Genomic DNA, 14,013 nt, shown 5'->3' with positions numbered 1-14,013 from the left:
TTGGCCTCTGTTTAATCTGCAACTGCCATGATGCTGCACATGTGATCCATTATGAAACCAGCCATTGGATGGTTTGACAGTTTGGTTGAGAGCACAAGCAAATGCAACAGCTAGCATTTCCGGCATGCCGGAATGTTAACTGTTTTTTGAAACTATCAAATTGATGGGTTTACTTCCGCTTTAAATAAGCCCACCTGCTGTAATGCTGTGAGCATTGCATTGTCAACTCTTGAATTATGATCACAGGTGTTCGCTGGAGGGAAATGTTGTTCTATGAGTTTTGTTTTTAAGAAATCATTTTAAATAATGCATCCATAGTAATTATTGAAGCATTTATAAACTGCAGCCATGGTCCCCGCACTGACAGCGTACTATAGACTAAGTAAGATGTAATGAATGTTGACACACACAGTTTATTGATCTCCCTCCAGTCGATCATTTCCTGCCACATTACTGCATGTTTAAAGACCACTTCTGCTGCAATGCATTGCTTTCCTAAGTCGATTCGTCTTTGCATTGAATTATGTGGCTAGATTGGGATTTACCAATCATTAGATGTGGTGGCTGCACATTTTAGGCACTTTTTCCCTCTGTCTATCCCTGGTGATCTGGCCAGTATTGGAGCCCCCACTCTGGATGCAGGAGCAACAGAGACACCTTTGGACAGCAGCGTTGTCAGTCTGGGGTGAGGAGAGTGCTAGATGTACTAGCAGATTTAGATGCATTAAAGTGGAGGTCCACCCAATTTTTTTTTTTAAAAGCCAGCAGCTACAAATACTGCCGCTGGTGACTTTTTTTTAAAAATGGACACTTAACCTGTCCAGCACACCCGCTTGTCTCGGCTGCCCCGCCGCCATCCTTGGTGAGGGAATCAGGAAGTGCGGTGTTGCAGCTTCACTGCCCAGTTCCCTACTGCACATGCGCGAGTAGCATGGCGCGCCCTCACTGGTCCCTGCTCTCTCCTGGGACCAGTGTGTTTCCCAGGAGACAAGGGGGATGGGGGGCGTGACACGGGAGTCTATGCCCGGAAGTGGGTGCAAATACCTCTTAGCCAGGTATCTGCACCCTCTCCCCCCTGAAAGGTGCCAAATGTGACACCGGAGGGGGGGAGGGTTCCAAAAAGCGGAAGTTTCATTTTTGGGTGGAACTCCGCTTTAAGCTCTAGCTAACACCTTTTAACCACTTCAACTCTGGAAGATTTACTCCCCCCTCATGACCGGGCCATTTTTTGCGATACGGCACTGCGTTAATTTATCTGACAATTGCGCGGTCCTGCGGCCCTCTAACCAAAAAAATGTATGTCGTTTTGTTCCCACAAAATAGAGCTTTCTTTTGTTGGCATTTGATCACCTCCTGGGGTTTATTTTTATTTTTTTTGCACTATAAACAGAAGAAAGACAATTTTTGGAAAAAACACACAAATATTGTTTAAATTGTTACTTTCTGCTATAAAACACATCCAATAAAAAAAAGAATCTAATTTCTACATCAGTTAAGGCCAATATGTATCCTGCTACATATTTTTGGTAAAAAAATCCCTGTAAGCGTATATTGATTTTTTTTTTTTACTAGTAATGGCGGCGATCAGCGACCTGTAGCAGGAAGGACTGTGATATTGCGGCAGACAAATCCGACGCTGACACTGGGAACCAGTGACAGTGATCAGTGGTAAAAATGTGCCCTGTTGCTGTACTAATGACACTGGCTGGAAAGGGGTTAACATCAGAGACAGTTTATCCCAGGGTTTGACAAATTTGCTTGGAATCTAGGAGTTAGCTAAAAAAGTTAGGAGCCAGAAAACGTACCCCGTCCCGACGAGCTTGCGCGCAGAAGCGAACACATACGTGAGCAGCGCCCGCATATGTAAATGGTGTTCAAACCACACATGTGAGGTATCACCGCGATTGGTAGAGCGAGAGCAATAATTCTAGCACTAGACCTCCTCTGTTACTCAAAACATGCAACCTGTAGATTTTTTTAAACGTCGTCTATGAAGATTTTAAAGGGTAAAAGTTTGTCGGCATTCCACTAGCGGACGCAATTTTGAAGCGTGACATGTTGGGTATGAATTTACTCGGCGTAACATTATCTTTCAAAATATTAAAAAAAATGGGGATAACTTTACTGTTGTCTTATTTTTTAATTAAAAAAAGTGTAATTTTTTCCCAAAAAAGTGCGCTTGTAAGACCGCTGCGCACATACGGCGAGACAAAGTATTGCATCGATCGGCATTTTATTCTCTAGGGTGTTGGGATAAAAAATATATATAATGTTTGGGGGTTCTAATTAGAGGGAAGAAGATGGCAGTGAAAATAGTGAAAAATTACATTAGAATTGCTGTTTAACTTATAATGCTTAACTTGTAATACCAACGGCCACCACCAGATCTCAAAAAAGAAGTCGCCAGGACACTATTTCTAGTCGCCATGGCGACCGGGATTTGTCGAGCCCTGGTTTATCCTATGACTGTCTAGTGCCCATAATGCTGTATTTTCCCGATTTTACGCTCTTCTGCATAAATCTGGAAAATACAGCATTATGGGCACTAGATTGAGTGCTGCTAGGATGAATGTATTTATTTCCTATGATCTTCAGCTGCATCTGGTGGTCATGGGGTGGCTCACAGGGCAGTGGCACTCGGACACGTTGACTTGCACGGCTGCAGCATTTATTTGAAGGACAACTAAATTTAAGATGTCGTCTTTTACGAAATCTCTGCTGCTTTCAAGCTATGTAGCAGTACTCTTGTGTTTTGGCCCTGCATAGTCTGCTTTTATAGAGCAAAATCTCAATCGGATGTGAAATTAGGCTAAGTGATCGAATGATGTAAAAGCTAGACTAATGTGTACATTCGGCTTTAGATTTTATTTTATTCTTTTATTAGATGCAATTTTATCCATTTCCTTTAGCGCTGAATCCATAGAAATCACTAATCCCTTTAAATGTTGTAAAGAATAGGGAACATTCTGTAGAGGAGGAGGTTGGGGAAAGTATTAATTACTAATTCTTTAGTTGTATTATAAGGCATTTAGTACATTCTTCAAGTGTGATGTATAAATCTTGCTATAGTCCTATGTAATCTCTGCCTCCACTCACGTGGTCATGGCGGTACAAAGAAGTACATTTATAGGGAAAGTTCTATGTGCCTTTCTGGGGAGATACAAAGAGAAAGAGAGGGGGGGGAAATAGAAGACTGGAGAGGGGCAAAAGTTAGAATCCCAGTTCGAGCATTCATTGCTTTGCCTGTTTATCGTTTGTTATGTAGCTCCCTCTGTTTCTCCTTCTTTTGTTCCTAAATACAGTTTACGAGTAACGCGGTTAACAAGCATTTTGAAAAATCCTGACTCGGTTTGCGAGTGTTGTTGTGTCGCGAAACAAGCAGAATTCAAGCTAATGGGGTGTGCAGTACCGCATTTGGCCAGAGGTGCAGTGGTGCTGGTGACACCCAAAATGGTTCAGAGCCGTTTGGAAATACTTGTAAACACTCGGAAATACTCTGTTCCTGAGTGTTTCCGAGATCAGCCGAGTTGTCTCTAAGTATTTCCAAGACTCTCTAGCACCCTCCCACCTCTGGCCACATGCGGTATTGCATGCCATAGAAGTCGATGCGGAACAAATTATCTTTGTTTCCATTGACTTCTATGGGGAAACTCGCTTTCCTGAAACGGATTATGCTTGTAATCCAAAATTCCACTGTACTCGTAATTACCCCACATTCTTCCCCTGCGCAATACTCTGCAATACTCTGCAATACCCCCTGCGCAATACTCTGCAATACCCCCTGCGCAATACTCTGCAATACCCCCTGCGCAATACTCTGCAATACCCCCTGCGCAATACTCTGCAATACCCCCTGCGCAATACTCTGCAATCCCCCTGCGCAATAGTCTGCAATCCCCCCTGCGCAATAGTCTGCAATCCCCCCTGCGCAATAGTCTGCAATCCCCCCTGCGCAATAGTCTGCAATCCCCCCTGCGCAATAGTCTGCAATCCCCCCTGCGCAATAGTCTGCAATCCCCCCTGCGCAATAGTCTGCAATCCCCCCTGCGCAATAGTCTGCAATCCCCCCTGCGCAATAGTCTGCAATCCCCCCTGCGCAATAGTCTGCAATCCCCCCTGCGCAATAGTCTGCAATCCCCCCTGCGCAATAGTCTGCAATCCCCCCTGCGCAATAGTCTGCAATCCCCCCTGCGCAATAGTCTGCAATCCCCCCTGCGCAATAGTCTGCAATCCCCCCTGCGCAATAGTCTGCAATCCCCCCTGCGCAATAGTCTGCAATCCCCCCTGCGCAATAGTCTGCAATCCCCCCTGCGCAATAGTCTGCAATCCCCCCTGCGCAATAGTCTGCAATCCCCCCTGCGCAATAGTCTGCAATCCCCCCTGCGCAATACTCTGCAATACCCCCTGCGCAATACTCTGCAATACCCCCGCACAATTTTCAGATATTGGCACTGTAGCTTGTGGACGCTATAACTTTCACAAAGACCAAATAATAATCACACATTTGTAATTATTTTTACCAAAGATATGTAGCAGTATACATTTTTGGCCAAAATGTATGAAGAAAAATTACAAATTTGCTAAATTTTATAACCGAAACAAAGATTACATTTTTTACAGAATTTTCAGTCTTTTTTCTTTTATAGCGCAAAAAATAAACAACCCAATGGTGATTAAATACCACCAAAAGAAAGCTCCATTTGTGGGAAAAAAAGGACAAAAATTTCATTTGGGTACAGTGTTGTATGACTGAGTAATTGTCATTCAAAATGTGAGAGCACCGAAAGTTGAAAATTGGTCTGGTTATTAAGGGGGTTTAAGTGCCCAGTGGTTAAGATAATTTAAAAGGAAAATGTAGTTTCATTATAGTAAGTATGTATTTTGAGTTGTAACATTTTCCTTAAAGCAGGGGTGCCCAACTGCTGGCCCGCGGGCCGCATGTGATCCGCAGCGCCATCTGATGTGACCCGCAATCTCCTGCTCTGGGATGGCAGACCGGAAAGTCGACCTGCCATCCCAGAGCATTAGTGTTCTGAATAGAGAGGAAGCACGGCTGCGGAGGCTTATTTCTATACAGGAATAAGCCGATTCTTCCTGTATAGTGCCGCACCTGTCACAGGCTAAGTGATACCAAATGCCCGGAACAGCAACAGCTGGCAATACCTGTAGCAAGGGAGATTCCTAAATAGAAGTTTATTATTATTAATCCGTTTTATATTCTAACATAACACTGTATATATGGGCATATCTATTCTGCAGTGGTTACTGGGCTACTTTCAAACTGATCTGCAGGTACACATGCATGTTACCTGCATTGAGCCAAAGACTTCTGTTTATTACCTGCAGGTTTAGTGCTCTTTCAGAAAGTGTTACCACACCTGCAGAATATTGTAGAAGTCTATGGCTAACGCGCAGGAATGCCACAGGTGCACTGCGGTGCGGGTAAAGCCTTAGGCCCCTTTCACACGATCAGACCAATGGACTTTAGGTAGACCTCTATGGAGTGGCAGATGTAAACTGACATGCGTCCATTTACACCGCCTGCCTCCAAACCAATCTGCTAAAAAAAGAAAAACAGAAGGGGATCCGTCCCCTTCCCTCTAGGTGGGATCAGAGGGCCCATAGAGTCAAGAGGGCTGTTTTGGTCTACGCTATATATTCAGAGTGGACATGGACCTGTCGTCTGCCCGCTCTGCTCATTGTGACCCACGACCGGTTACCAAGTCACTTAAGTGGCCTTCACTCTTCAAAAGGTTAGGCACCCCCTGCCTTAAAGCCTAAGGTTGAACCTTGCAACTCTCAAATCACCACAGAATGCGTGATGTACTTTTGCGTGCCCTTATTCTTCAATGGCACCCCAAATGAATTGTGATTGTGCTGCAACAGGAGTGCAAACCAGGCTTTTATAAATCGTGTGAAGCTTGTGACCTGAAAAGTAGCAGGAAATTGAATGGGCTGGTCCTACGCGATGCACAAAATTGCATGCAACTCACTTAAAGGGTCACTAAAGGATTTTTTTTTTTTTTTTAAGCTAAATAGCTTCCTTTACCTTACTGCAGTCCTGGTTTCATGTCCGTTTTTGCTTTGATGTTGCTGTAATTCCTCTGTTATGGGCACTTCCTGGTTGTCTGTTTCCTGATCACCACAGTAGTGGGAGATTTCTCACTGTGGTGACTAATCAAGGAGTTGTGATTACTGTGGGCCAGATTCACAGTCAGCGGCGTAATTTTGTGCGGGCGTAACTTATCCGCTTTACGTTACGCCTTTGCAGCTTTGACGGGCAAGTGCGGTATTCTCAAAGCACTTGCTCTGTAAGTTGCGGCGGCGTAGCGTAAATCGGCCGGCGTAAGCCCGCCTAATTCAAATTTGGATCAGGGAGGCGTGTTTTATTTAAATCTACTGTGACCCGACGTGATTGACGTTTTTGCCGAGCGGCACATGCGCCGTCCGTGGAATTTCCCAGTGTGCATTGCTCCAAAGTACGCCGCAAGGACGTCATTGGTTTCGACGTGAACGTAAATGACGTCCAGCCCCATTCACGGACGACTTGCGCAAACGACATAACTTTTTCAAATTTCGATGCGGGAACGACGGCCATACTTAACATTAGTACGCCGCACTGTGGTGGGGGTTGAGGTTTAATATAACCCCAAGGGGCTGTGACAGGCGCTAATCAAGAGAGCTGGACTATGTCTGCCCAGCTTCACCATTCACAGAAGCTGTACTGCAGCTTCTTAAAGTGGAAACAGGATCTATGAATGGAGGGGACAGAGCTATCAATCATTCGCCCACCCTCCATTCATACATAGTTTGGATTCTTCGGCTTCTGTTTTTAATTTAAGCTATAACCAGGTTTTAAAGCCCACCCACATTCACAACTTTGTGGGGAAGGGCACGTCCGGTAATGATTGGCTGTCCTCTATTTCTGGACTGAGCACACTCACATAGTCACATGTGAGCACTCAGGAAATGCAAATAAGTCTTGCCTCCATGTGAATGTAGAATTACAAACTATGCATAGGAAAACTGTTTTTAAAACATTGATGAGATTTGTATCAAGCTGATCTTTTTCATATATTTACATATTTATAGGACTGTCCATTCCCTACATTTGCTTGGGCACACTTGACAAATATATGAACACCTTCAGAAATATATATCACAAATATATGAATTGAGAATAACATGGTGGTGTCTACTGTCCCTCCCTAAATACAGTCCTGATCAAAAGTTTAAGACCACGTGAAAAATGGCAAAAAATCATATTTTACATTGTTGGATCTTAACCACTTGACCACTGGGCACGAAAACCCCCTTAATCACCAGACCAATTTTCAGCTTTCGGTGCTCTCACAATTTGAATGACAATTACTCAGTCATACAACATTGTACCCATCTGAAATTTTTGTCCTTTTTTTCCCACAAATAGAGCTTTCTTTTGGTGGTATTTGATCACCTCTGCGGTTTTTAATTTTTGCGCTATAAAAGAAAAAAGACTGAAAATTCTGTAAAAAAAAAAAAAAAAATCTAGTTTCTGTCATATTAGCAGGTTATTTCTCACACACAGCATATGCATACTACAAATTACACCCCAAAACACATTCTGCTATTCCTCCCGAGTATAGCGATACCACATGTGTGCGACTTTTACACAGCGTGGCCACATAGAGAGGCCCAACATGCAGGGAGCACCATCAGGCGTTCTGGAGCACCCAGGCCAATTCTGACATTTCTCTCCTACATGTAAAAATCATCATTTATTTGCTAAAAAAATTACATAGAAACCCAAAACATTATATATGCTTTTTTTTCAAAGACCCTAGAGAATACAATGGCGGTTGTTGCAACTTTTTATCTTGCACGGTATTTTCGCAGCAATTTTTTGAACGCGTGTTTTTAAAAAAAAAACAGTTTTGTGCTTAAAAAAAAAAAAAAACAGTAAAGTTAGCCCAATGTTTTTGCATAATATGAAAGATGAAGTTACGCCGAGTAAATAGATACCCAACATGTCACCCTTCAAAATTGCACACGCTCGTGAAATTGCGCCAAACGTTGCTACTTAAAAATCCCCATAGGCGACGTATTGCAAGGTATTGGAGTATTGAGGGTATTGCGGAGTATTGGGGGGGTATTGCAGAGTATGGGGGGGGGTATTGCAGAGTATGGGGGGGGTATTGCAGAGTATGGGGGGGGGTATTGCAGAGTATGGGGGGGTGGGTATTGCAGAGTATGGGGGGGTGGGTATTGCAGAGTATGGGTGGGTGGGTATTGCAGAGTATGGGGGGGTGGGTATTGCAGAGTAAAATAAAAAAAATGATGAGTGCAATACTCTGCAATACCCCACCCCATACTCTGCAATACCCCACCCCATACTCTGCAATACCCCACCCCATACTCTGCAATACCCACCCCCCCAGGGTGGGTATTGCAGAGTATGGGGTGGGGTATTGCAGAGTATGGGGTGGGGTATTGCAGAGTATGGGGTGGGGTATTGCAGAGTATTGCACTCATCATTATTTTTTTTTTACTGCAGAGTATTGCGCAGGGATGGCTGGATCTGTGACTGCAATTGTCACAGATCCAGCCCACAGTGCGGCGGCTGCTGCTGCCGCCCGATCCCCCCCCCTCCCTCTCCTCTCACACTGTACCGAACGGTACAGAGAGGAGAGGGAGGAACCGGCGTCATTACATGACGCCGGTTTGTTTACAAGTGATCGCGCCGTCATTGGACGGCGCGATCACGTGGTAAGGAGCCGCTTCCATTGGCTCCTTACCGCGAGTGCTGTTGCTGCGGGTCCCGTAGACCCGGCGAGCACCGGCGATCGCGTGTGCGCGCCCGCTCGGGCGCGCACAACGCAGTCTCTGGGAGGACGTACATTGACGCCCTCCTAGAGTACAGGAACCGCTCTGTAGCCGTATTTTGGCTATAGGGCGGTTACCAACTGGTTAACAAGGTTCCAAGTAGAGCTTCAACATGCAACAAGAAGAAATGAGAGTGAGACAACACATTTTTTGAGCATTTAATTAATTGAAAATAACAAACTAAAATAGGCTGTTTTTCAGCTGATCAAAAGTTTAGGACCACACCTCCAAAAATAAACTAACCCCCCCAAAACAGAAATCCAACTTCCAAACATGAACTCAGTAATGAGTAGCTCCTCCGTTATTGTTGATCACTTCAAAAATGTGTTTCGGCATGCTTGATGCCTCGCCTCGCGTTTCCATGAGGTGAGTGGGAACATTTCTCCAAGTGGTGAAGACAGCCGTACGAAGGCCATCTACTGTCTGGAACTGTTGTCCATTTTTGTAAACTTCCCTTGCCATCCATCCCCAAAGGTTTTCAATTGGATTTAGATCAGGGGAACACGCAGGATGGGCCAAAAGAGTGATGTTATTCTCCTGGAAGAAGTCCATTGTCCTGCGGGCATTGTGTACTGTAGCGTTGTCCTGTTGAAAAACCCAGTCGTTACCACACAGACGAGGGCCCTCAGTCATGAGGAAGGCTCTCTGCAACATCTGGACATAGCCAGCGGCCGTTTGACGCCCCTGCACTTCCTGAAGCTCCATTGTTCCACTGAAGGAAAAAGCACCCCAGACCATTATGGTGCCCCCTCCACTGTGGCGCGTAGAAAACATCTCAGGTGGGATCTGCTTGTCATGCCAGTATTGTTGGAAACCATCAGGACCATTGATGCACCATGTTTGGTGCTCTCTTGCAAAGTCCAAACGAGCAGTTCTGTGGCGTTCAAGGAGACAAGGTTTTTAAAGAAGTTTTTTGTTTTTGAAGCCCTTCAGTCTCAGATGCCGTCTGATGGTTATGGGGCTGCAGTCAGCACCAGTAAGGGCCTTAATTTGGGTCGAGGATCATCCAGTGTCTTGATGAGAGACCCTGCTTATGCAGTTCAGCCACCCGACCACGTTCAAAACGGGAGAGTTTTTTTGCCTTTGCCATCACAACATGTGACTACCTGACAGAAAATGACAATGAATCCACATCTTTGCACAGATTTGGCCTTTTAAATGCATGTGGTCCTAAACTTTTGATCAGCTGAAAAACAGCCTGTTTCAGTTTATTTGTTGTTTTCATTAATTGACTGCTCAAAAAATGTTTTGTCTCACTCTTATTTCTTCTTGTTGCATGTTGAAGCTCTACTTGGAACCTTGTTAAGATCCAACAATGTAAAATATGATTTTTTGCCATTTTTCAAATGGTCTTAAACTTTTGATCAGGACTGTATGTTATACTTGTATTGTCAATTTATTTTTAAATAATTTTGACAGCATTATCAAACTTGCAGTGAGTAAAATTCTTATTTTCTACCTTTTTGTTTTTCCTATGTAGGATTCCAAGCTGCCATCTTCTGTGCGCAATACACTCATGGATCTTTTTGGACAAATAGAAAGGGAATTTGAGAACCTTTATATTGAGAACTTGGAATGTAAGTACTGCATGAGTGCGGCTGATCACAAAGTTGTGGAAACTAGACTCTTTCCTGGTTTGACATAAATAAATCTGTGGCATGATAAAGTGTCTGATGTGCCTACTTGCACTATATTACCAAGTGTATTGGGACACCTGCCTTTACATACATACACATGAACTTTAATGACATCCCCGTCTTAGTCTGTATTGTTTTGAATTGGCCCACCCTTTCACAGCTGTAACGGCTTTAACTCTTCTGGAAAGGCTGTCCACAAGGTTTAGAGTGTCTGTTGGAAGATTTGACCATTTTTGAAGAGGTGCATTTGTGAGATCAAGCACTGATGTGTACGAGAAGGGCTGGCTTGCAGTCTTCAATCTAATTCATCTCAAAGGTGTTCGATCGGGTCAAAATCAGGACTCCGTGCAGGCCAGTCAAGTCCTCCACCCCAAACTCACTCATCCATGTCTTTATGGACCTTGCTTTGTGCACTGGTGCACAGTCAACTTGGAACAAGAAGGGACCATCCCCAAACGGTTCCCACAAAGTTGGGAGCATGAAATTGTCCAAAATGTCTTGGTATGCTGACACGTTAAGAGTTGCCTTCACTGGGACTAAGAGGCCAATCCCAACCCCTGAAAAACAACCGACACCATAATCACCAAATATATTGGACAAGTGCACAAATCAAGGTCCATAAAGATATGGACGAGCAAGTTTGGAGTGGAGGAACTTGACTGGCCTGCACAAAGTCCTAACTTCAACCCAAAAGAACACCTTTGGAGTGAATTAAAGCAGAGACTGTGAGCCAGGCCCTCTCTCCAACATCAGTGCCTGACCTCACAAATGCGCTTCTGGAAGAATGGTCAAACATTCCCACTCAAAAATAAAAGCTGAAAAATGTTTATCAACATTCCACAGCACTGAGAGATAAAAAGGAGATACAATGTATCTTTTAGTTCTTTTAGAGATCAAAGAAGAGAAGAACTTCGGTCTGTAAATGAGGTCAGTTTAACCACTTAAAGACTAAACCTTTTTTGACACTTGTTGCTTACAAGATAATTTCAGTACTTTTTGTTATAAAACTACTTGGAACCCCCAAACGTTATATAATATAATTTTTTTAGTAGGGACTCTAGAAAATAAAATGGCGGTCGTTGCAATATTTTATGTCGCAGTCTTTCAAATGCAATTTTTTGGGAAAAATGCACTTCAAGGAAGTAAAAAAAACAAAACGTAAAGTTAGACCAATTTTTTGTATAATGTGAAAGATGTAACGCTGCAAGAATCGTGATCTTTATTCTAAGCAAAAAAATCATAATTCTCATTTTATCCAGAATTGTGCAGCTCTATATTGCAGTGCCCAGATACTCACTCACTCAGAGCAATGTTAGCAGATTCTAACTTCCGAAAGCTTTCTGCTCCGAAATTAAAAATGTAAAGCATAATTCTATAGGTAACGGTCATTTAAAAATAAAACTTGTTTGACCTGAACCCATAGCATACAAGGGTACCATGCAGTTCATATGGGCTCCTTCAGTTCATATTTTTGGCTCCTCCTCCTTCCTGTTGCGAATATCTGTGTAGGACCTCCTAAGCGACTAGTTACCAGCCCTGTATTGTAGGAGATGGGGGGAGCTGTCCTAACCTTTCAGTAAGCAGAGGTCATTGAAGCCTGGATATTCGGGCCAAATTTAGGAGAGTCCTATGTGCTGGGTCCTTTACCATGTATGCTATGTTATAATTTAGCCTACCTAAATAATTTTTATTTTTAAGGACTTATGTGACTTTTATTTGGTGTACTATTTTGTGTATTGTAGGCTGACAGATTGGCAAAAAATATTATATATATAATTATAACATAAGTTTTATTTTTTTTATTTTTTAGAGTTTCTTTTCAAGACTATAATTGTAGCTTACAATGACATTATTAAACAGGGACACCCTGCCATCTTCAAGCTGCGATGTATATATACATTGTGTGTGACACACACACACACACACACACACACTATATGTCTTCTGATTATTGGCAGGGTCTGAACGGTCAGTCTGACAGCTAAAACAGGGTACATAGAGTCAGCAATAGGTCTCTAAGGCATTTAATTCTGAACAGCACTTCAAAGATTATACCTGAATAAGCACTATTCAGCGTGAAACATTTTACATCACAACAAATAAATGACTCTAGATTGTGAGAGCTTTTGGCTCATTCATTTTAGATCTGTGTCAGTATCTGTTACTGCCTGATGTTCTTGTTATAGATACACGTGGCATTAAGGGTTACCAACCTCCTGCATCATTGTTTGCTGACAGAACATGGAAAACTAACTGACAACCTGGGAAAATTAGAGAACTCCTATTAGTAACAGAAACACCCATATTTAAACATTATAAACACAATCTGCAAACAATGACAATACCCATAACAGGTAATTGGTCTGGCTTACATTTAGAAAGTTGATGCAGTATGACAAATTATTAGCCATACTGCTGAGTTGCAGGGCTCGTGTGTTATGCCCTGGGTCCAGAGTGCAGGGCTCGGGTGTTATGCCCTGGGTCTAGGGATACCCCTTCCCACAGAATAGTGCTCTACTCCCACCCCCAAATCCCCCTCCTTAATAGTACCTGATAGAGAACTGCAGCTGCAGAAGAGCAGGATAGGTTACTCAGGAGAGTGTAGTGTAGCTGTGGGCACAGGCTTCAGGAGCTGTTGACACCAGACAAGCTCCGGGTTCTAACCACCTATCTACGCAGAGAGGTGGCAGGTGAAGCACTATTGATTTCACGCCACAGCCAGTCTTAGAGGAGCAGGATCAGCAAATGTGGCTGCCTGCTCCTTCCCCTGCTGGCTCCAGCCTACTTCTATTTAGGCTCCATTCACATCTATGCGACAAAACGCCGGACGCTTGTGCCGCTAGAGGGGGGAATTCCCATTGCTGTCTATGGAGATGGTTCACATTTCATAGACGCCGTACGCCTGTCGCCTGAAAAAAAGTCCCGGACCCTTTTTTTCAGGCGACATTGGCGTTCTCCCATTGACAGCAATGGGACGAATTTAAAAAAAAATAAAATAAAAAAAAAAGTTTCACACTCGCGGCAAAATACGCCGTTGTCGCGGAGGTGTGAATGGAGCTTTAGTAATCATGCCAACTGGCTCCAAACTCTGCCTGAATCAGTGGTTGCTAGTGTTGCATCAAGCTGTCAAGAGACTTTTTCTTACACTTGCCGAGCCAACACAAACCTGTCTGAAAAAAGGACTGCTTTTTACTGACATAATATTTCTCTAATGGGCATTTACTGACGGCTGTAAAAAAAATCACTGATTTATTTTTTACAAGCTGTCAATAAATTTGCTGACAGTTGGTAACCCTGATAAGGGGGTAAGTGCTTCTTTCTTAATCTCAAAGTAGTGTGGGTGATGATTGGTTAACTTTTCTTTTACAATGCAGATAAAACCTTTTTGATTTTTTAGTTTAAAATTATTTTACTACATCAAGGCAAAGTTGTTTTAATGTTTTTGTGGTTCCTGTCCAAGGACAAAGATTAAACACACGGATAACAATTTTAATTAGGCAGGAATGTATGTGAA

At 43.3% G+C, this 14,013-nt stretch overlaps 1 protein-coding gene across 3 annotated transcripts in view; it reads left to right on the top strand.

The window, feature by feature from the left end:
- Nucleotides 1-14,013, top strand: part of WDR37 (WD repeat domain 37) — a 233,877-nt gene that overhangs the window by 121,516 nt on the left and 98,348 nt on the right. For all 3 annotated transcript variants that reach the window (XM_040352669.1, XM_040352668.1, XM_040352670.1), the window contains one exon: nt 10,343-10,439. In XM_040352669.1, coding sequence (XP_040208603.1) covers nt 10,343-10,439 — 97 coding nt within the window. The remainder of the gene's footprint in view (nt 1-10,342; nt 10,440-14,013) is intronic.

The sequence above is a fragment of the Rana temporaria genome, chromosome 5 (genome assembly GCF_905171775.1).
Source record: "Rana temporaria chromosome 5, aRanTem1.1, whole genome shotgun sequence".
NCBI lineage: Eukaryota > Metazoa > Chordata > Amphibia > Anura > Ranidae > Rana > Rana temporaria.
The sequence above is the reverse complement of the archived record's forward strand: the minus strand, read 5'-3'. Positions and strand labels throughout refer to the sequence as shown.